This window comes from Schistocerca cancellata, chromosome 5, assembly GCF_023864275.1.
Source record: "Schistocerca cancellata isolate TAMUIC-IGC-003103 chromosome 5, iqSchCanc2.1, whole genome shotgun sequence".
Lineage (NCBI taxonomy): Eukaryota > Metazoa > Arthropoda > Insecta > Orthoptera > Acrididae > Schistocerca > Schistocerca cancellata.
This window is the reverse complement of record NC_064630.1, coordinates 359,557,212-359,581,032: the sequence shown is the minus strand read 5'-3', so window position 1 is coordinate 359,581,032 and position 23,821 is coordinate 359,557,212. Positions and strand designations below refer to the sequence as shown.

Below are 23,821 nucleotides of genomic sequence, written 5' to 3'. Positions count from 1 at the left end.
CTTCTCACTATTTTTTATTCACAAGACAATAAGACTTGCTCTGCTCGTCGCACAAACCATAATTACTAACTACATGGCTGCCTTTCTCACAGTCCAAAAATCACGTCCATCCTCCACGAGGCAACAATCGAAAGTGTCCCTTAGCTCCTTGGAGTATGAAACAAAAGAGAATCCAATGTGAACTTTACAAAGATTATAATCTACATGCCTCTCAATTTATCTTTGGCGCAGCTTTTAAGATATTGTATGTCTCTGCATAGGAATGTGTCATTACAAAGGATATATGACATGTCAAAGTATTTACAAGTTTAGACCAATTTAAAATAAGCTAATTCGTATACACATATATTTTCAGACTTCTAGTTAGAGACAATCATTAGATTAACTCCTGGTATACAATACTTTTTTTAGAAATAACTTATTAAATTATGTAATGTCACACTGTTTACTCATATGTCACTATCAGTGGCTGCGCACACTATACACACATTGTTTCATAACACGTCACACACACACACACACACACACACACACACACACACACACACACACACACACACACACACACTGGTAATCTCCGGGCCATTTTCTGTACTGCAACATCCCATTTGCGATCCTGAAAAACTGTTTCGGCATCCCTCCATAATGAGTGAGATGTTGAGCTCAGAAAGAGGAAGAGGTGTTAGTATCGCGCTATGCATAGTTTGGGGATAAGTATTTCTAGAAAGGAAAAAAGAAGGAAAAAAACATAAAGGTGTATGTGGAATGTTGGAAATTTTATAATCATTATTATTATTATTTATTTGTATGACATTTTCTTATCAAACCCCTACTCTGTTTTATCAAAGTAATCCTTCAATGTATTAAATGTATTGCATAACATGTACTTTTTAGCTACCTTTTTAACTAAGTGTATTTCTGCAATTTCTTTAATCTATTTTGGTAATTTATTGTACAGTTTTATTCCTTGGTAGAAAATGCTGTTTTGACTTTTATGTTTATTTTTTATTGGTAAATGTAAGTTGAGTCTATCTCTTATTGAATGGTTATGGACATAGCTGTTTGTTCAGTAATTACCAATGTTATTTTTTATGTGTACAGCTGATGGGTAAATGTATTCACGCAGAGCAATTAAAATCCCCAGTGCTTTGAACAGATATTTACACTGAGAATTGACTAGTATTTTGGGCTATTATTCTTATGGTTCTTTTCTGAAGTTTGAAAATTGTGTTCATATTTTGTACATTTGTTCCCCAAAAAAGAATGCCATAGCTAAGAACTGAATGTACATATGGATAATATGTAACTAAAACACACTGCAGGCTACACACTGATGATAGGATTCTAAGGGCATAATATGCTAATGACATTCTGTTTGCAAGTACCTTTGTATGTTCACACCACTTCAATTGAGAATCAATGTTCATTCCTAGAAATTTTGGATTTGTTACACAGTCTATAGAGGTGCCATCTACATTTAATTTAACATTGTCATTTTTCGTCTTCAAACTGAAATTTATGGCATTAGTTTTCTATATGTTCAATACCACTTTATTGCTTATTGGCCAATCATAAAGTTCCTTGAGAGCTTCATTTGCTTTCTTGGCAAGGAGTTCTTTTGTTTTCTCAGTGACTATAATATTGCTGTCATCATCAAAGAGAATTTTTCCACCATGAGTAACACTACTGGGAAAGTTCAAAAATGGCTCTATGCACAATGGGACTTAACATCTGAGGTCATCAGTCCCCTAGAACTTAGAACTACTTAAACCTAACTAGCCTAAGGACATTAAACACAACCGGCCCAAGGCAGGATTCGAACCTGCGACCATAGTGGTCGCCTGGTTCCAGACTGAAGCGTCTAGAACCCCTCAGTCACACATGCCGGCACTGGGAAAGTCATTGATGATTATCAAGAATAGTATTGGTCCTAATATGCTACATTGTAGAACCCCTATATTAATATCTTTTGGTTAGTGTTTTAGTAAATGTTTACAACTATTTGAAGTATCTGTTATCTCTCCTCTTCGTACCATATGTGCTAGGTATGATCGAAATCAGTCATTAGCTACCCCTCTTATTCCTAATGCTTTTAATTTATTTAATAGGATCTTGTTGTCGACTGTATCAAACGCCTTAGAAAGATAAGCCTGTGACACACTTATCTTAATCAATAGCATTAAGTACAACTTTTGTGAATTCTACTATGGCTGACTCCTTATTTTTGACACTTTGGAAACCAAACTGTGATTCGTTTAAAATATTGTATTTACTCAGGTAATTCATTTATCTGTCTTTTCATAACTGATTCTATTACTTTTGAGAATGTTGACAGCAGGGAAATGGGCCAGTAATTTTCAATGTCTTCTGCATTACCTTTCTTAAGCAAAGGTACAACTCTTGCCTGTTTTAACTGCTCTGGAAATGTCCCTGATGTGAAGGATTCGTTTATTATATTTGTTGAGGGGCCTTGTATATTCCCTATGCATTGTTTCAGTACACACATTGGCAATTCATCTAATCCTACAGACTTTTTATTTTTTAGTTTTTGAATAGTTTTATTGACTTCATTCTCTGTGGTTGGAAGTAACATCATTGTATTTAGTGCAACATTATTTACAGATGTTATATTTGTTTTGAGCAGTTTTTGCTGTAATTTCTCTGAAATACTGGAAATACGCTCATTTACATAGTTTGCTAAGTGTTGTGGATCATTTATTACCTTATCCCCCTCCTTTAGCAAAATGTTATTCTGCATTTGTTTGCCTCTCCCCGTTCCCTTTTTTATAACATCTCAGACTGCTTTGCTTTTATTCTCTGCATTATATATTATTTTGTCGTTAAATGACTTTTTTGCAGCAATCAGCACCTTCCTATAATCTTTTTGTATGAATGATACAAATTTAAGAATTCTGGATCATTGCGAATCTTTTTCATGGAGTTGAGGTGTTTAAGTGTTTGAGAGGACTTCTTAATACCTGCTGTTATCCATTTGTTTTTGTGAGATGTTGATGCAGACAAGCATACTTTTGGAAATGCCTTTTCAAAGTTCAATTTAAACAATGTGGAGAATTTAGCGAATTTCATATTCACATTGATTTCCTTATACACTTAATCCCAGCTTTATTTTTCTAGTTATTTTGATTTCTGATAAATGTCGTTTGTAGGCTTGTAGTTTGGGGAATGATTCGATGCCTGATTTTACTGTTGTTATTTGACAGAGATGATCTGGTAGTCTGATATCTTTTATGGCTACATCACATTTTTCCCTGTTCATATTTGTGGCCATATGGTCAGTTGCTAATGCAGTCATTGTAGTAATCTTTGTTGCACTATTGACCAATAGGTACATGCCAAAACTTTGAAGGATGTTTATGAGTCATGGACACTATCTTGTCGAGGTCACCAACTATGTCATATGCCCCATGTCCAAAATGTTTCCCGCCCCACCCACTATCACTACATGGTCCTCTTTTGTAAGTCCTTACATAAAGACTCTAGGTCCTCTATCACATGACTTAGCTCTGCATTTGGCATGAAGATACTGGTGGCCTGCTGTGCTGACTGTAAACTTTCCTGTAACTTAGGGCCTACACCTCGCCCATGGCTACTACCTAGCAGCAGCAGTTTCTTCTTCCTTACACTTGGTACATTCCAAGGCTTCTTGGCCCCAGTTGAAGTGTACTGCACATTTCCTGCTCCTTGTTCTACCTGAGGCTCTTCTCCATTAACTCTCTCACTGATAGATACCTTTTTTGGTGTTGATGTTAAAACTGTCAGATCGCGTTCTCCTTCTTCCTATCCTCCTATCAGCTGCCAGTTCCCAACCGTCTTCCTCCCCCTATCTCCCTTGATCCATATGAGTTCCTTCCTTGCTTCCTCCAACTGTGGGTGAAGGGCACAGATTTTCCTTTCCTGTTCCCCAATCAAAATGTTCCTACTGTATACTCTGCAGTTCCAGGAGGGAGCCTCTTCTGTTCTCCCAACATTCTTCCCACTGCATCCCCCCTGGTGAAAATATTTCCTACAAGATTGGCAACAAATTCCCCTACTTACTACCATATAACAGCTACCCAGATTTTTCACTCATGGTCAGTTTTGAAAGAATAATTAAGTTTAAACAACGTTTTAAATTTCTCAAGGATGCGAGATTGGCTGTGTGTAAACAAAAAAAAAAAACACAAAGGTCTTATGTGAGGTGGTTGTTGTTTTTGTAATAATTTACAGATACAATGACAGGAAAAAAATGATTAAAATGGCTCTGAGCACTATAGGACTTAACATCTATGGTCATCAGTCCCCTAGAACTTAGAACTACTTAAACCTAACTAACCTAAGGACATCACACAACACCCAGTCATCACGAGGCAGAGAAAAATCCCTGACCCCGCTGGGAATCGAACCCGGGAACCCAGACAATGACAGAAGAATGAATTTGTAATTACTTTGCTTTTAGAGAATTGACGTTATCAGGCTTGTTTGCTCAGGCTTCTAAACGTTTATAACTCGGAAAATTTAGGCATATATCGCGTCTATCTAACCAGTAAACAATAGGAAATGTGTTAGTTAAATACGATTTAAAAACGTTTAATTGCACTTTTATTGCGATAATAGACACTGATGAAACTAGTAGCTGTCTTCTTAGACAAATTTTGCACTATCAAGAAAACATGAATAGAATTTTTTGTGTTCATGTTACGCAAAATTTCGGGTTATGTCGCGATTATCCGGACTTCAGCTAAAGAACAAGTTTTTTAAGAACAAGCTCTGCTGGGACGCTAATATTCAGTTGTGTGGCAAGACCAGACACTACAGAAAGTATAAAAAACAAAGAAAATTTAAATTTGACACTATTTCCTCTTAAATAAGTTCCTTTAGCAGACAAAGGAAACATCTGTCATCTCACTCTGCGGCCATCTTGGACAACTGATAAGAAAAGCTGAAATTTTGGCGTTAATTATGAAGCACTAAGCTTCTCCTCTTTATTCCGTTCACAAAACTTTGCAAGAAAATGATTCCCTTCTTGCTGCTGCCATACTGTCTAGACCCAAATCCTATGGAACTGCTATGGAATCTTGCAAAGAATAAGACTCATGCTTATAATACGTCAGGCATATCACTCTCCAACCCAAACAAACACTGCCTGATGATTTTTTTGCTAATAAATAAATGTACTGTGTCATCTAATGTACTGTAAGCCTTCCAATGCAAAACTACTTCAGCTACCTGAGAGTCAATTTTGCTTTCTTTAAATACAAGTAGCTTTGCAGTTGGCCTCTCAAAGCTGAGTGGATCTCCTCCTTGACCTTTCCACCAAAGAAAAAAATTGAAATGAACACTGGGAATCAAACTTGAGCCTCAGTGATACTAGCCAAAATCGTAAACCATTAGACCACACAGTCAGTCCATGTTTGGTACTGTTTCATTAGCTTTTACTGTTGTGACATTAGGGAAGACAGGGAAGGCTGTGATTCACTCCAAAAAAGTATGTAATCACTACTGTAGATACTTTGATGAACGAGGAAACTGAAAATATAATTCAGTGAGTCAGCATAGTTTCAAACAAAGAGCCAGTATGATCATTGCACGACTGAAAGAGCAAACGATGAATCAAGAGACACAACTCTAAAAAATTGTGCCATCACCAGCAAGGTGGTTTTGAGGATACTTCCAGAGAAGCATTGTCAGCAGTTAAGTAGAAATACAACTAATACTCCATGTCTCTGTTCTTGTTCTAAATGGCACTCATTCAATGGCTAGTAAGGACATGCAATGTGTGACAGAATACCTGAAAGAATACTGGAATGTACACTATTGCTACCGCCCTCCCTACTTCTCGGTTGTATACATAGTGGTGCTGCCACCCTGGCTAGGTAACTAGTTCTCTTTCCTGGATAATACAATCACTGTCTCTGTTCACACTGCACTATCACCAGCTGTTTCTCTAGGGAAACGCTATAGATATTTACATGGATAACATTTAATTTAATAATAATATTTGTACATTCATGAATGCTGTGGAAGTTGTTGATACCAGCTTTTTATAAGTCTCAGTTCAACCTGCATAGTTGTTAAATTTGCTTGGTTCTTGAAGAAAACAGCATTGCATAGAAGTTGATGTAGAGCACTTTTTAATATAAGGTTGTTGTAAGTATTTCTCTGCAAAAAATCTTCTTGATGAATACTTATGAACATTGCTGTCTGATACTGCTCAATCCTCACAATAAAAATTTCTATTGTAGTAGTATATTCCTGTAGCTGTGTTGGAAAAGATTCAGAGTTCCAAGCACTCAAAGAATGCACTAAAACAGAAATCGTTGTAGGTACTGGAAGCTACCTAAATCCAGATATACTTTCAGCCAGAGTTTTAACCGGAGACATAACAGTATTAAGAAAAGATAGACTAAATCCAGTTGGTGGAGGCATGCTGGTTGCTGTTAGAAGTAATTTGTCTTGAAGTGAAATAGAAGCAATAGCTGCTGTTAGTATGAATAGAGGTTATACCTGAGAACTGTAATTAATTAATAAATGGTTAATTTTACAAACCCTCAACTCAGACGATATAGCTGCTGAAAGGTTCGAGTAAAATTTGAGTCTGATTTTGAATAAGAACCCAAGTAATACAAGTGTAGTTGGTGGTGACTTCAATCTTCACTCAATATGTTGGCAAAAATACTTTTTAAATACAGTGATAGGTATAAAACATAATCCAAGATTGTACTAAATGTTTTCTCTGAAAATTATTTTGAGCAATTACTCCAGAAGCCCAACAAAGAGTAAATGGTTGTGATAATACATTAGACCTCTTGGCGAACAACAATCCTTACCAAACAGTGTTTGTCATGACAAACAAGAAGTTACTGATCTCAAGGTTATTTTAGTGAGTCTGAATACTGTAGCATCTGAACCCACCAAAAATAAAAGCAAAACATGTTTAGAAAAGCAGACAAAATTTCGCATGATGTCTCCCTATTACACTGTCTCCACTACTTCCATGCTAACAATGTAAGAATCGACCAAATGGGGCTCTCATTCAAAGAAACAGTGTTGATGGCAGTTAATAGTTTTATGCCAAACGGGAAAAATCCCCTAGGCTACAAAAGTTAGGGTACGGTTGCAGAAGCAAAAAAACAAGCACACCAGATTTGAAGGAACACAAAATCTCCTAGATAGGCAATGTTTTTCAGATACTCGAAACTTAACACAGACTTCAATCCAATACGATTTTAATAATTTCCACAACGAAACTATGCCCTGAAGTCCAAAGAGATTCAGGTCTTATTTAAAGTACACCAGCAGCAAGACTTTCCTTCACTAAAGAAGAAGTGGTAAACATCCCTCAATTACAATTAAAAGTAGCTGTGAACATGGTCAGTTTGAAAGTTGATACTATCAGGGTAGAGACGCACCTTAACTCACTTAATAAAGACAAGTCTTCTGGTGCAGAATGTATATCAACAGGTTCCTTTCACAGTATGATGATGAAATAGCTACATTTTAGCAGTCATATACAACCACTCATTCGACTAAATATCCATATCCAAATACTGGAAAGTTGCACAGGTCACAGCAACACAGAAGAAAGAAAATAGAATCCACTGAATTATATACCTATATCACTAACATCGATTTGTACTAGGATTTTGGAACAAATGCTGTGTTCCAGCATTACAAAATACATTGAAGGAAACTATACTGAGACATAACCAGCACATATCGAGAAAATATCGTTCTTGTGAAACACAACTTGCTCTATATACACATGATGTAATGAGATTTATTGACAGTAGCTCTCAAGATGATTCGTACTTCTAGATCTGACAAGGCTTTTGACACCATTCTTCACAAGTGTTTGATAATGAAATTGCATCTTATGGAGTATTCTATCTTACGGAGTATTCATCAGAATTGTGACCTTTCCTGTCAGAAAGGTTACAATTCACGTTAATGGGAAGTTATCTAGTGAAACAGAAGTGATGTCTTGGGTTCCCCAAGAAGTGTTATAGACCTACTGCTGTTCCTAATCTATGTAAACAATTTAGGAGGTGGCCTTGTTTACAATCTAGAAAGGTCTTGATAAGGTCAGAACAAATTGCAAAATTTGTTAGACAAGATATCTACGTTTTATGAAAAGTGTCAATTTTCCCCAAATGATTAAAAGTGTGAAGTCCTCCACAAGAGTACTACTAAGATTCTAAATTTCAGTTATGTGATAAATAATACCAATTTAAAGGATGCAGATTCAAACAAATACCTAGTAATCTCACTTATGAACAACTTAAATTGGACTATCATATCGAAAATATTGTGGGGAAGATTAATAAAAGACCACATTTCGTTGTCAGAACAATTAGAAGGACCAACAGGTCTACTAAAGAGATTGCCTACATTATCCTTCTCTGCTAGAGTATTGATATGCTGTTGGGATCCTTGCGAGACAGAATGGATGGAGGATATCGAAAAAGTTCAAAGAATGACAGCTCGTTTTTTTGTGTTACCACGAAATAGGGGAGAGAGTGTCATTAATAGGATTAGTGAGTTGGGGCATCAATCATTAAAACAAATGTATTTTTCGTTGCAATAAGATCTTTCACGAAGTTTTTGAGCACAAACTTCCTTCTCTGAATGCCAAAATATGTTAATGGTGTACTTTCAGGTGTTCTGCCTAGTTGTTGTTTCCATTTTGTGCAAAATATTTTTATGACAGACCTGGCCATGTTCTTCAGGTGTTGCAAGTTTTGCCGTTATGTGTACTCACTGCCTGGATTCCAACCTAGCTGTGAACTATTGGTGGTCTCAGCCCGTTACTTATAGCTGAGATCGATTCCCTGTACCCACAATGTCCTTTGATGCTCCTTTGTTTCTCAGAGTTCATACTAATAGTTCATGAATTGCACATTTTCTCGGCGTTTTCAAATTCTGGTTGATGTGATAGTGATGTTTCAATAAATTCAGTTCCAGACGTCAAGTGTTATTTATATTGGAACCTCCATTCCCTTTTATCAGTTTTTCTGACATCTGAAGAAGACAGCTGAGTTGCTCATCGAAATATTATACTTAAAATGGAAGCAACCACACGGTATAACACCTGGCAGTACACCATTCCTCAATCACACTGAGAAATCCTGAGAGATCACTCCAAAATACTTTGTTGACTCCCAGTTACATACAAAGAAATGGCTAATGTACTAAATTAAGACATCAGAGATCGCATGGAAAGATTTAGTAGTCCATTTTTCTGATGTACTATTTGAGAGTGAAACAATCAAGAAATAATCTGAATGTACTATGCACACTCTGCCAAACTCTTAAATGTGAGTTGCAGAAGTGATCGCGTAGAGGATGTAGATGCAGATTTCAGGAAATATTTGTACTTGTATATATAAATGGCTAGCAAAGTCAAGATTTTAAGTTATTTAGAATTTTTTATGTGATTCCCTTTGGCCAACCACTTTTAGAATTCTTGCAAATCTCTTCTGTAATTTGATAGTTTGTTCTACTATGTTATGATACCCAGAATAAAGCCCCCATATCAGCACAAAATGTCTTCATCTAAACTGGCACAGAAAAAACTCATAGCACAAAAAACTAGTCATAAGAATCTTATGTACACCTGTTGTTTCAGTCACAGGAGAAGTGACTAAAAATGTTAAATCACATACAATAAAATCTTATGATGATTTTGATCAGACAAGTAGCTCTAAGATAATATTTTTATAGTAAATGTACCACCAGAAACAACATATTTTAGTGATGTCATCTACAAATAAATATTCTAGGTTTTTGAAACTATTGCACTAAGTAGTTCAATTTTGGAAACTAAGATACTGCAGTTTGAATTATTGAAACTTGAACTCAATATTGTCATTTTATGTGTAACGATAGAAAGGAAATGATGATCTGGAGAGATATAAATGTAGACTTCTTGAAAGATTGACACCCTACAATTGAATTGTTAAGTACGATCAGCAGCTGTCAGTTTGCAGAGAAAGTGAACTCTCCAATCAGGATTAGTGCTGAAAACAAAAGCTGCAGCTGGCCAAACGTTTATCAGCTTGTGTGATAGTAATACAGGGTGAGCACAAAGTCTTGCCCTGATTATAACAATTTATTACACAATAACTGTTTGACATAATAATTTACATTTGATGCCATTACATAGGTTATTGTCACTAGTCTTTTTTTAAGAGCACTTACGTTAGTAAACCTCAATGTGTGGTTCCTTGGTAGCTCAGAGAATGTCGAGGCGGTATTCCAGTTCCCGCCAGGTGTTTCATAACATGTGTTCTGTCACAGTACCCACAGCAGCTTGTACCCTAGCCTTCAGTTCGTCGACGTCAGCAACTGGTATGACAAAGCCTCTGTCCTCGATACAGCCCCAGAAAAAAGGTCAAGGGCTGTCATATCTGGAGAGTGGGGTAGCCAGGGTGTTGGACCATTCCTTCCAATCCACCGATCTGGAAATGTTTCATCCAGGAAATCATGCACTATCAAAGCCCAGTGGGGGGGGGGCGGGGGGTGCTCCGTCTTTCCAGAAAAGTTTCCATGGTTGATGTTCTTCTAACTGTGGGGCAATGAACTGTTGCAAAACGTCTAAGTATATGTTAGCAGTAATGGATTTTTCACGAAGAAAAATGGTCCAAAAATCTTGTTCTGCATGAGGCCTCATCAAACATTCACTTTTTCGCTGTCTTGCTGTAACTGTACAGTAGTATGTGGAGACTCTGAACCCCATATACAGACATTATGCCTATTTACCATTCCACTGACATGAAAGGTGGACTCATTGGTAAAGCATATGCGATTTAAGTAATCTTTAGCACCATCATTACTGTTGAGAATTTCAGTTGCAAATTCAGCACATGTCAGCAAGTCATTTGGTTGCAAGGCCTGCACGTTTTGCACTTTGTAATCATGCAAGCTAAGCCTTTCCTGAAGAATCTTCAGCACACTTGCCTGTGGTATTTGAAGTTCACGTGATACTTGATGAGTTGATTTAGACGGACTCCTTTGAAAATATTGCCAAACACGATCAACAGTTGCATCACTGACACAAGGCCTGCCACTTTGAGAAAGGTCTTCAATGGTGCGTGTTTCGTTAAACTTTGCATACCATCGCTTTATTGATTTAATGTCGGGTGGGCTGCGTCCATAAGAAGGCTGAAATTTACGCTTAACACCGACGGGAGATTACGTTTAGTGAAACCAAACCAAAGCACACATTGCGCTTTCTCCTGGTTCGACGCCATTTCGCCAGCATCTAACGTGACCTAACGAACCGCGTCGGTGTTGTGGAGCACTAGCGCCATCTGTTGGTCATAACAACTAGTAACACTAACCTATGTAACGGTATCAAATGTAACTTATTATGTCAAGTGGTTATTCTGTTATAAATTTTTGTAATCAAGGTAAGACTTTGTGCTCACTCTGTATAATAAATACAGGCTACAGTGACCATGGAGCCCAGTACCCAAACATGTTTCAGCACCAATGTGCCATTATCTGTGGCTTTCCGTTTTATTTAATCTGTTATGTGAATATTTTTACTAAATGATTAAAAAATTATGTGGATATTTAGTTCAAACAATAGATCGTTTCTTTTTATTAATACCTTTACACTTGGTGTGCATGATTTTTCAGGACCACTTGTGTGTTATTTATTACAGGTAGCTTGCCATCTGAAACCAAACGATGTTGATAAGAAAGTTTGTTGGGAGTTATCCTATCAACTAAAAGTAATTCAGTTTGTCGCGGTATTTCGCGCATATATTCATTTTTATTCATGTTACATGATAGGTTAACTCCCAACAAACTTTCTCATCAACATCGTTTGGTTTCAGATGACAAGCTACCTTTAATAAATAACACACGAGTGGTCCTGAAAAATCATGCACACCAAGTGCAAAGGTGCTAGCAAAAAGAAACGAACTATGATTGAGCTAAATATCCATATAACTTTGTAATCATTTAGTAAAAATGTTCACATAACAGATTAAATAAAACGGAAACCCACAGATGATGGCACAGTGGTGCTGAAACATGTTTGGATACTTGAAAAAACGGTGTTTTGCATAACTAGCGGACCTCACATCCTACAATTTTAACTGCAAACATGGGAAACACAAAGAGCTACAAATCCAAATGATGAATGGTCACATTATTCAATAGCCTAACCAGTTATTTAAAACAGTCACAGAATAAAAGATCCTTTAAATAAATATTAGGTCGTTTCTGACGGAATTCTTCATGTACAAAGTAATAGTATTCTTGTGTTACTAATCACAGCTTTAGTAAACCGAAATTTAAATGATTGGAAATTTGGACTATTTTCATTAGATGTTCATTATTTGTAATTTGAGAAATGAAGTTTGTGCCTGCTCTCTCTCTCTTTCTCTCTCTCTCTCTCTCAAATCTGGCTAATACCAATGTACTATTAAGGCCAATGGACACATGCCGTCACATCAAAACATTCCACAATGCATTTCGAATGGCGACATCACAGAAGTTCGTGGAAGGAAAGTTCTGACGGTGACGTCGGTGAAGGGAAACTGTGTTGTCTGCCAACTTTGAAAGTAAAACCTGTTTTCTCCGCGCTCATTCCTGCTATATTATTGTGTCTTGTAATTTTTTGTCTTCCTAATCTACCTTATAATTTTGAGTTTTTTCGTGACAAATTGCAAATGTTCGATAACGACTATGATATTTTTCCATTGAATGTTCTTCTATAAGCGAGGACACATATCTGAAAGTGAAAAATTATTTACTCACTAAACGTGAAACTGAACATAAGTGTTTTCATTACTAAGTAATGCTCGAATGACATGTAGAGTTTACTTATGTTCTTTGTAAGAGAAACATATTTTCAGATCTATACCGACAATCTGCGTTGAGCCAAGTAGGTCTACACATTTCCTTGAGTGTACAGCTTCGGTGCTACATGACAGACATCTACTGTTTCTTTTTAACTACAGCTTCTGTTCTGAAAATATGTGTTTCTTTTGAAAAAGTAATTATTAGCAGTGTCGGATGTACATTACACCAAAATCCCATAAATCATAAAGAAAATATTAGTTGGTCCAATGTCATCATGTATCGCGGATTTGGTGATACTATTTCAGTTGTGAAATTTATATATAATCGAATAGAGTTCATGTATAGACTCATTCTTTTGTTTTTGATGCTTTTAATCAATCTGTTCTTCCATGATAGTGTGTAACATATACACGAACAAATAAAGTTTTTAATGCTATACATTATAATCGATTCATATGCAGACGATTGTTCATATACGAAAAACGCCGGAGACCGGTAAAGTGATCGATATTTCGTACATCAAACGAGGGAGGAAAATTCAATCGATACATGTCAAATTGACAGGAATTCAAAAAATCGGTAGAGGTAGAGGAAAAGGCTCACATTCTTGGTGTGAGGAACATCACGTTACAATCAATCGTACGTTGATGCCAGACCCCCAAGGAAAAAAGAAAAAAACAACCATTTTATAACCGTTTGATTTACTATTCTACCGAATGAGATACATGTTGTTCAAACGCTTAGTAACTTTTGTTATTAAGCACATACAGAAATATATCGTATCACGCACCCAAACCGCTCCAAAACCTTCTGGCTGTGTGTAGACAATCTATGCTGTGTGTAATCCTTGTAGACAATATTCTATACATGAAGCGGACTATGCAAGTGAGAGCAGCTGAAAAGGTCATAGTTTGGCGTAGGCCTATACAGTCAGCTGAAATGCCGAAAATAAACATCGTTTCCCCCACCTGGGTACACCTTCTATCCAATGTGATGCGTTCGTAGAGGTTTGCCAAATGAGTCTCGAATATCCCTTCAAAAATAAACCGACTAGTCCGCGTCCTTAGCTGCACGCGATCACGGTACGGAGGAGGACAAGTACCGTGATCGGTAACGATTACTATTAATTCGTTTCCGATCTGTCAGGTAAGTGTCTTGAGTACTTTTTTTCGAGTGTTTATAAAGTAAAATGAATATAAATTGACCAACTTAGTAACCCGCAAATCTATAACATTCGAAAGTGACAGTTGTCAGCCAGAAGATGGTAATTGGAAATACTTGAAAATATTTCGTAAATAATTTCATTGATGCCGGAAACGCCTTTTTTCCCACCGTAACATATACTGCGTACGTATTCTTTAAGAACGCCTAGCACAGTATGTTGCATGTTGCTGTGTACTTTCATATTGGAATGCGCATGGGCTGATATCTGATCGTGTATTAAGTACGTAGTGTATAAGCGCAAATCAGTCTCAACCAGGTTTAAAAATTCTCCGTAAACACTGTTATTTTCACATTAGTAGACAAAGAAATTTAATAACTGCATAGCGGCGTGGGCTTAAGGGTTCCATGACGTTTATGTTGACTTACAAATTTTAACTTGTTAATGAATAGTGCTTATAAATGTCAATTTCCGTTTACAAGTATAAAACCCAGTTTTTATTATGCCGCTGATAATATTTCTTAGTGTTGCTTCTTCTGCAGATTTTAAAGCACTATGGCCTCTCATGTTCGAAGACTGGCAGTTAGTGGACTGGCTTTTGGAGCAGGAGCATACGCTGTTACGACCTTTCTTAAAGAAAATGATTTGAATGTAAGTGTTTTTATAAAGCTATGTTTACGCAAACAGAATCTTACGAGTTAGGAACGTTACATCACAATTGTGGCCCCATTGTATTCATTGTTTTGTGCGCAGGTACAAGCTGCTGAAGTGAAAAACAAACCGCGAGCAAAAAGACACCTGCCACCACGATCAGATCAGATTAAGTCATTGCAGTCTGAAGATTTTGATGTACTAATAATTGGCGGTGGTGCTACCGGCTCGGGTTGTGCACTGGATGCTGTTACTAGAGGTCAGATTCTTAATGAAGATGGATAGTGAACTTAGATTTTTTGCTAAAGACCTATAATTATAAGAACCTGGAAATGCTGGTTTAAGGTCTGAAGACAGCACTGGTGGAAGCTGATGACTTCGCTTGCGGCACAAGTAGTCGCAGTACGAAACTCATTCATGGCGGTGTTCGGTATCTGCAGAAGGCCATTATGAATTTTGACATTGAGCAGTATCGTATGGTAAAAGAAGCCCTCCATGAGAGAGCTAACATGTTACATTCGGCACCACATTTAACTCGACCACTACCAATTATGTTACCAGTGTACACGTAAGGCAGTTAAAACTTATTTCTCATTATGCTAGATATGTTTGTCAGTGCATAGTCAATTATTTCTCATTATGCTAGATATGTTTGTCAGTGCATAGTCAAAAACTTGTGCTTTTTTAATCTTTCAGTTATATATAATATGTTGCTCTGTTTATAACTCTTTGTATGTCACAAACAAACTAAAAGTTTGTTAAAATTGACAGGTATTGGGAAATTCCATACTATTGGTTTGGCATCAAAATGTACGACTTCGTTGCTGGGACAAAAACTGTTAAGAGTTCATACTATCTGTCAAAATCTAATGCAATTGAGCTGTTCCCAATGCTGCAGGGAGACAAGCTACGTGGAGCTATTGTATATTATGATGGTAAGGATGAATCACTTAATAAATGGCGTGCAAACGTGGGCTATCAGTACAACATTTTTGTGACAGTGACAGTTTTGCTGCAGTTTGTCTTGAATTGGACATAAAATTACTTTCCAGGCCAACAAGATGATGCACGCATGAATCTGGCAATAGCTCTGACGGCCACAAGACATGGAGCAACAGTAGCAAATCATGTTCGTGTGACAAGCCTTTTGAAAGACAAAGACAAAGATGGGAAAGAAATTCTGTGTGGAGCACATTTGAAAGATGAACTGACTGGTCAAGAATGGGATGTGAAAGCAAAATGCATAATTAATGCTACAGGGCCATTTACGGACCATATACGAAAGATGGCTGATGCTAAGGCAAAAGAAATATGCTGCCCTAGCTCAGGGGTTCACATTGTGCTTCCCGGTTATTATAGGTATGTTTGTACAATATTTATGAACTCATGTATGTAATGTATTTAATATTTTGGCTCTTTATCTGTCGAAAATCATCCACTCAGACATTTTCTTAGTGAACAAATCATTGTGTCACATCATATCAACAATACTAAATGATCTCTTAGTTGCTACCTTTGTTTTGGTACAAAATAGTTTACAGTAGTCTGCAAGAACTAGAACTTTATTAAAACTTCATATAAATGTATCATGTGATATGCTATTCCATAAATGATGAATCTAGGAATATAAAAACACTCCCCCCCCCCCCTCGTATTCTCCCGTAGGGATTGTCAGGACAAGATTATATTAAGCACAGGATTCACAGATGCTTTTAAACAGTCATTCTTCCTGCATACCATACTTGAAAGAAACTGGAAGAAGCCCTAATAACTGATACAATGGGAAATATCCTTTGCATCTTCTTCTCAGGTGTTTGATGAGTATGGATGTAAATGTGAACGTGTGTGGCTCAGGCTTGTTATAGAAAGACTGAAATGAAAACCAGAAATTAGCAAATTGTATCTGTTCTGAAACGGAATGTGAGCTTTTTACTGGGTCATGGTTGCAATGTTTGTTTTGTACTCTATTATAGATGCAGTGTAGGAATGTCTTGGAAAAATAGCAATCATCCAAAGCTCATCTTCTTATCATTTGAGTTTGAGCACAAGTTTGGGCTATGGATGGAAATAAGTCATGTCCTCTCATAGGAACCATTCCAGCATTTGTTTCAAGTGATGTAGAGGAAGAACAGAAAACCTAAATCTGGATTTTGGTTTACTTTACTTCCAAATATGAGTCCAGTGTCTTACTGTGCCACCTGCATCAGTCTTGGATATTTGTTTGTAATGTCTTTATGCATAATACAGTTAGTTATGTAGTAGTGTTTTTGTTGCTCGAAAATGGAGTACTCACATCAACTTGAATATAAGTGGTATACCACTCTTTTGCTTAGAGTTGTGAAGGTTATAAGTTCCACTTACTAGCTGCTAACTGAAACAACTACTACAGAATTGATAGCAGTTTTTGTCAGTAAAAGATTAATAAGATCATCAACTATACATGCCCTTAGAGAAAGCAGAATAGCACCAAGAGTAAAGGTCTGGAAATGTGGTAGGGATATCACAGTGAAGGACAAGCCATTAATGATTCTGTCTCAATAAAACAACGTTACAGTTAATTATAGTTGTGTGGTACATAGGGAAGGGAAATAAAATTGTCATTCTGTAAATTAAAAAGGAAAGAAAATTTCCCCCATAACTATTAATGTTATATGTGATGCATTGCTATACATTTTCATTTATCTTTTTTTTTTTATTATTATTGTTTATGAATGCGGTGTAAGACATTTCTGTGTGGTTCTCCTAAATTTCAGTCCAGATCAGATGGGTCTCTTGGATCCCAATACTTCTGATGGACGTGTCATTTTTTTCCTCCCATGGCAAAAGCATACAATAGCAGGAACAACTGACCTGCCATGCCAGGTCACAGCACATCCCAAGCCAACTGAGGATGAAATCATGTTCATATTGGAAGAAGTGAAGAATTACCTTAATCCTGATGTGGAAGGTAAGCTCATAGACATGTACTCATAACTCACTTTAAATCTGAGATATAAAATGGCAAAACAGATGCATACAGGATTCAAAAGAAGATGAAATTGATTTGTATATCCACTGAGCACTATAACAAATGGTTAAGACGGCTTTTTTTATTTGATAGCTGTAGTGTTCGAAACCATCTCCGAACATCTAGAGTTAGGTTTCTGTTGTTTTCGTAAAATACTTCAGTGTCATCTTTGGGTGATTCTTTCAAACATACCTTGCCGTTGCTTTTAAATCATGGTGTAAGTAAAGACAAGGAAAGTGGTAAACAATGTGAAACAATCCTGGTCAGCTTTGACCAGTGATGCTATCAATAAAGCAGGTATTTGCACTACATAATCACTATGGTGACTATGATGACATACAATCACATGTATTTAACTACATGCTAGAATACTGGGGAAGTGCAATCAGTCTACAAAGGAGATTGCTTACAAATAACTCGTGCAACCAGTTCTAGAATATTGCACAAGTTTGTGGGACCCATACCAGTTAGGACTAACAGGGGTTATTGAACGTATACGGAGAAGGGAACGCAAATGGTCACAGGTTTGTTTAATGCATGGAAGAATGTCACAGAGGTACTGAAGGAACTGAACTGGAAGACCCTTGAAGATAGACATAAACTATACCGAGAAAGTCTGTTAAAAAAGTTTCAAGAATCAGCTTTAACTAGTGACTCTAGGAATATACTATAATCCCATACATGTCACTTACATAGGGATTGTGAGAATATGATTAGAATAATTATTGCTCAGACAAAAGCATTCAACCAATCATTCTACCTGTGCTTGATATGTGAACGGAATGGGAAGAAACCCTAATAACTGGTACAATGGGACATACCCTCTGCCATGCACCTCACTGTGGTTTGCAGAATATAGATGTAGATATATTTAACTACCCAAGTGTCCACCCCCCTTCAAAATTGTAGAGGTACAAATTTGAAAATACCAAACCTCAGTGGGAAAAATTGGGTTTTCAGAAGGAACAAAATGTAATTAATTAAAGAATAAAGGTAACAACAGTCTGAATGCCCCGTGCAGGTATGTAGTATCAGGTATCTCTTAATTCGAACTCTGCCATCTCTGTACATATACTTCATCATGGGATTTGCTATTGACAATATTGATTTATTCATAAGAAACTGTAACAGCATTTAGTGAGAAAGACACTTGCATGTGGAAAACTTATCTGAAAACATATTGTAGAAAAGTGTGCTGTATTCGGCAGTTTTCGTTTTCAGTAGGCTTCCAAAATAACTTCCTTGTGGCACACTGGTATTCTTTACAGGAGTTTCTAACAATAGTTGAGATCTTACCTGTGTAACATGCTATTTATTTTAGGAATTGTGATGGTGGTGTGTATGTATGGATGATGACAATGGTGATTTGTAACAGGTAAACACATTGTTCAAATGGCCAGTTGGAAACGTACTGTAGTGTGAGAGCTGGATAGAACCATGGTTTATGTTGGGGATTTTTGTTGAACAGTGGAAGTTAAACAATATAAGAAACATCATTAGTAAATTATAGAGATCTTCAAAATAAGAGCAAAACTATTTATCTGTGTTTTCAGACATATCGAAAAACTCATGACCAACTTTATTCTTTGTAAGAAAAAATATATTACATTCTACAACACTATAGTTCTTGTAGGGCAGTGAGATGTTAAATGACTGCTGCTCCATTCTCTCTGAAAGGCATGCTGTAATGAGTGTACTGGAGAAGCATGAGATCAAAATACCACACTTCTGACTATTGAGGTCAGCTTTCAAAATCAGAGTGACTACTACTTCTTCGCATAGCTCTTTAGCTGTTACCACAAGTCTTTTTGTGGACGTTGCCATGCTCCTCTTACCCAGGAAAAAATCCTGGGCAGTGCTGGAAATGAAACTTAGCTCCTCTGCGTGGTAGTCAGGCTTAGCTATGGAAGTGGATAGTTTTCTTTGAAAAGGCTTCAGTGGTGTGGTGCAAGGGCTGATTATTTCATGTAGTTTACTGTAATAAGAATGATCTGTCATAAGTAGGATTAGTATCTTGATTTGAAAGATAGGAAAATGTAAGTTCTTCAATTTTAAAGTAGTGTGTGGAAACTTACTTTCCAGTCTATAATGTAGGGCTAGTTCAGGCAGTAAACCTGTAGATCTCAAAATTCATTTCTTACTGATCATATGGTGTGATTGATTTTAGGCATGGTGCTGTAGAATTATTTACTAGTCCAAAAATCCCTGACATGTTTGATGGACACATTGATGCCAGAAGTATAATTTCCAAATTATTATTATTAGTTGTTTGTTCAGGTTTAATTACTTGTGTGATATGATTATTTCCCCTCTGTGTTTCATTATTAGGTTTCTCCATAAGGCATAATATTGTTTGATGGATAATGATAGTGAATAGGTTTGCTAGAGGGCAATTTCAGACTGTTAGATGCCTTACTGTTTAATTTTTGCAAGTATAATTAGAACCATAAAAACATAAATTAATGCTTGCTTTCTCTCTCTCTCTCTCTCTCTCTCTCTCTCTCTCTCTCTCTCCCTCCCCACAGTAAATGTGGGCTCTAAAGCACGTATCTCAGAAGCTATGAACACTCATTCAGTATATGAGATGTGTTTCCCACTAGTGAAGGTGAACAACTACTCATAGCTCGTGTTTACTAGACTTTTTTTTTTTTTTTTTCAATACATACTACCACTTCTGAAAGTTTGTCAGTGCGGTTCTGGTTCACCCTGTGTGTTCTGGAATGTGACCTTTGAATCACACCACACTATTCGATCAAAAGTATCAGGACACCTGGCTGAAAATGACTTAAGAGTTCATTGCACCCTCTATCGGTAACACTGGAGTTTGATATGGTGTTGGCCCACCCTTAGCCTTGATGGCAGCTTCCGCTCTCGCAGGCATACATTCAGTCAGGTGGTGGAAGGTTTCTTTGGGAATGGCAGCTCATTCTTCACAGTGTGCTGCACTGAGGAGGGGTATTGATGCTGGTCGGTGCGGCATTCCAAAACATCCCTAAGGTGTTCTATAGGATTCAGCTGAGGACTCTGTGCTGACCAGTCCATTGCAGGGATGTCATTGGCATGTAACTACTCCACTACAGGTCGTACGTTATGAACAGGTGCTCGATCGTGTTGAAAGATGCAATCTCCAACCCCAAATTGCTCTTCAACAGCGGGAAGCAAGAAGGTGCTTAAAACATCATTATAGACCTGTGCAGTGATAGTGCCATGCAAAACAAGGGGTGCAAGCCCCTCCATGAAAAACACGACCACACCATAACACCACCACCTCCGAATTTTACTGTTGGCACTACACACTCTGGCAGATGACGTTCACTGGGCAATTGCCATACTCACATCCTGCCATCTAATCGCCACATTGTGTGCCATAATTCATCACTCCAAGCAAAGTTTTTCCACTGTTCAGTCGTCCAATTTTTATGCTCCTTACATCAAGCGAGGCATCATTTGCCACTTGCCGGTGTGATGTGTGGCTTATGAGCAGCCGCTCAACCATGAAACCCGAGTTTTCTCACCTCGCGCCTAACTGTCGTAGTACTTTCAGTGGATCCTGATGCAGTTTGGAATTCCTGTGTGATGGTCTGGATAGATGTCTGCCTATTACACATTACTACCTTCTTCAACTGTCAGCGGTCTCTGTCAGTCCACAGATGGTCTGTGTGCTTTTGTGCTGTACATGTCCCTTCACATTTTCAGTTCACTATCGCATTGGAGACGGTGGACCTAGGGATGTTTAGGAGTGTGGAAATCTTGCTTACAGACGTACGACTCGAGTGACACCCAATCACCTGACCACGTTCGAAGTCCGTGAGTTCCGCGGAGTGCCCCATTCTGCTCTCTCAAGATGTCTAATGACTACTGAGGTTGCTGATATGGAGTACTTGGCAGTAGGTGGCAGCACAATGCATCTAATATGAAAAACTTATGTTTTTTTGGGTGTCTGGATACTTTTGATCACATAATGTATATGAAATATATGAACTTTTAAAGCTAAAAGGTACAGCCTGTCAGTCAAGAAGTAAGAAATGAAGGAAGGAAACTGACTAAGAAGAAAGTGCATGGGGGTAATCTGTCTTTGTTTAAAGTTGTGTCCCCATTTATGGATTATTAGATAACTTTCCAATCTCTTCATTGTTAAGTTACATTTATTTATGTCATTTTCCCTCTGATGAATCTTTTATCGTTTAACTGTGTAATTCTCTCTCTCATAGTAGGTAGACTACTTTTCTGTCTTTTAGGTTGTAGTTTAATTGGGAGTCTTCTTTTCTTTTACATTACATTGCATTAAATGTATATAATTATTTTCACATCATCTGTAATGTATTTTGCTTTTGCAAAAGCGGTGTTGCATCCTACTGCTTCTTGAGTTTTGTAACTGAATATTTCTTCTTCATAAGTAACATCATCCACAACAGTAGGTAACTCTATCATTAAGGTGTTAGTGACACTGCTACATTATTTCTCTCCACATCTTTTTCTCCAGTTGACCAAACCTAAGTCTTCATGTAGTAGCATATTAAGAGGCAATTAAGGATATAATTGACAATAGTCAAAGATGCATTACATAATCTGTTGTTTGTTGTTGAAACTGGTGTTTCTCCAAATGCCAGTTGAAGCTACACTTTGATTCACAAAAGTATCATATGCCTCGACACACTGGAGCTTCAGGTGTACTGTAGCATGGCACAATTAATTATACTGTACATTGTCGTGGAACAGGTGCAATTTCATTCCATTTATAGTGATACACACACATCTCAATGTGCCTGCATTTGAAGGGAGGTGCTGACCAAACTGGGACTAATTCAAATATTAGTCCCAACACATGCAACACACACAACAAAGATAATTCAAAAAATATCATGAACATGATAACATTTTTATACCTAACCAGCTGTTGCTGCATGACTGTAAATATGCAGTATCGAGCAAACCTAAGGAATAAGCTAAAATGCCAAAAAGTAGTATATAATATGACATTTGAGACATAAGATCATCACAAGTGCATGTTTGTATAAACTCTCACATAAAGTTTGAGAAACCATGGCTAGATAAAGCAATCTGATGTTGAAAATAAACTATTTGTCCTGGTGTTAAATATTTCAGAAAACTCTAAATGTACTCTACTGAAGGAAAATTCAGTCAAAAAAACTAACTATTATGGGACAGTATTGTGAGAAGGAAAGTTGCTACTCACCATATAGTGGAGATGCAGAGTCACAGATAGGCACAACAAAAAGATTTTCACATTTTAAGCTTTTGGCCAATAGCCTTTGTCAACAGTAGACACACACACACACACACACACACACACACACACACACACACACACACAACGTGTGTGTGAGTGAGTTGCATTTGTGTGTGTGTGTAACAACATTATGAGAAGGGAAGTTGCTACTCACCATACAGCAGAGATGCTGAGTCACAGATAGGCACAACAAAAAGATTTTCACATTTTAAGCTTTTGGCCAATGGCCTTTGTCAACAATACACACACACACACACACACACACACACACACACACACACACACACACACACACACACACACGATGTGTGTGAGAGTGAGTTGCATTTTTGTGTGTGTGTGTGTGTGTCTATTGTTGACAAAGGCCATTTGCCAAAAGCTTAAAATGTGAAAATCTTTTTGTTGTGCCTATCTGTGACTCAGCATCTCTGCTGTATGGTGAGTAGCAACTTCCCTTCTCCTAATGTTGTTACGTTCCATGCTGCATTTTCCATTGTTTAATATGAGGCAGATAGCTGATCAGTACTTACCTTCACGAGGCAAAAGGAATGATACTACCAATTGGTGCACACTTCCCAGTTTTTGGAACTAATAGTTTCTTCCTCGGGGAGGAGAGGACGATAGGTTGGGGAAGTTTAAAAGGAAGAATGGATCCCTCTCATGAAGTCTTAGTGAATGGCCTTCCTTTTAACCTTCTCCCCTCCTCAAGGGAGGAACTATCAGTTCTGATAGCTGGGAAGGGTATTGCCTTTTTGTACTACACATTTTGCCTCCTGTAGATAAGTCCTGGCCAGAAATACTGTCTCATAATTTATTAATTTTCTGTTATGAAGTGTTAGGGGAATTTTGCTCTGTTTTTCACCCATTTGTAATATTGTTGTAATATTCTGATTCAGATGTTGTTAATACAGTTGGAGATTTTTCTTGCTATAATTAT

At 37.3% G+C, this 23,821-nt stretch overlaps 1 protein-coding gene across 2 annotated transcripts in view; it reads left to right on the top strand.

Annotated features, from left to right (window-relative positions):
- The first annotated feature begins 13,698 nt into the window (after positions 1–13,698).
- Positions 13,699–23,821, top strand: part of LOC126188037 (glycerol-3-phosphate dehydrogenase, mitochondrial) — a 63,346-nt gene continuing 53,223 nt past the window's right edge. The window contains exons 1-7 of one of the 2 annotated variants that reach the window (XM_049929465.1): positions 13,699–13,959; positions 14,501–14,626; positions 14,729–14,885; positions 14,972–15,194; positions 15,398–15,561; positions 15,679–15,985; positions 17,380–17,573. In XM_049929465.1, the coding sequence (XP_049785422.1) occupies positions 14,531–14,626; positions 14,729–14,885; positions 14,972–15,194; positions 15,398–15,561; positions 15,679–15,985; positions 17,380–17,573 (1,141 nt within the window). In that variant the 5' untranslated portion in view covers positions 13,699–13,959; positions 14,501–14,530. The remainder of the gene's footprint in view (positions 13,960–14,500; positions 14,627–14,728; positions 14,886–14,971; positions 15,195–15,397; positions 15,562–15,678; positions 15,986–17,379; positions 17,574–23,821) is intronic. The other variant, XM_049929464.1, reaches the window with a different exon arrangement.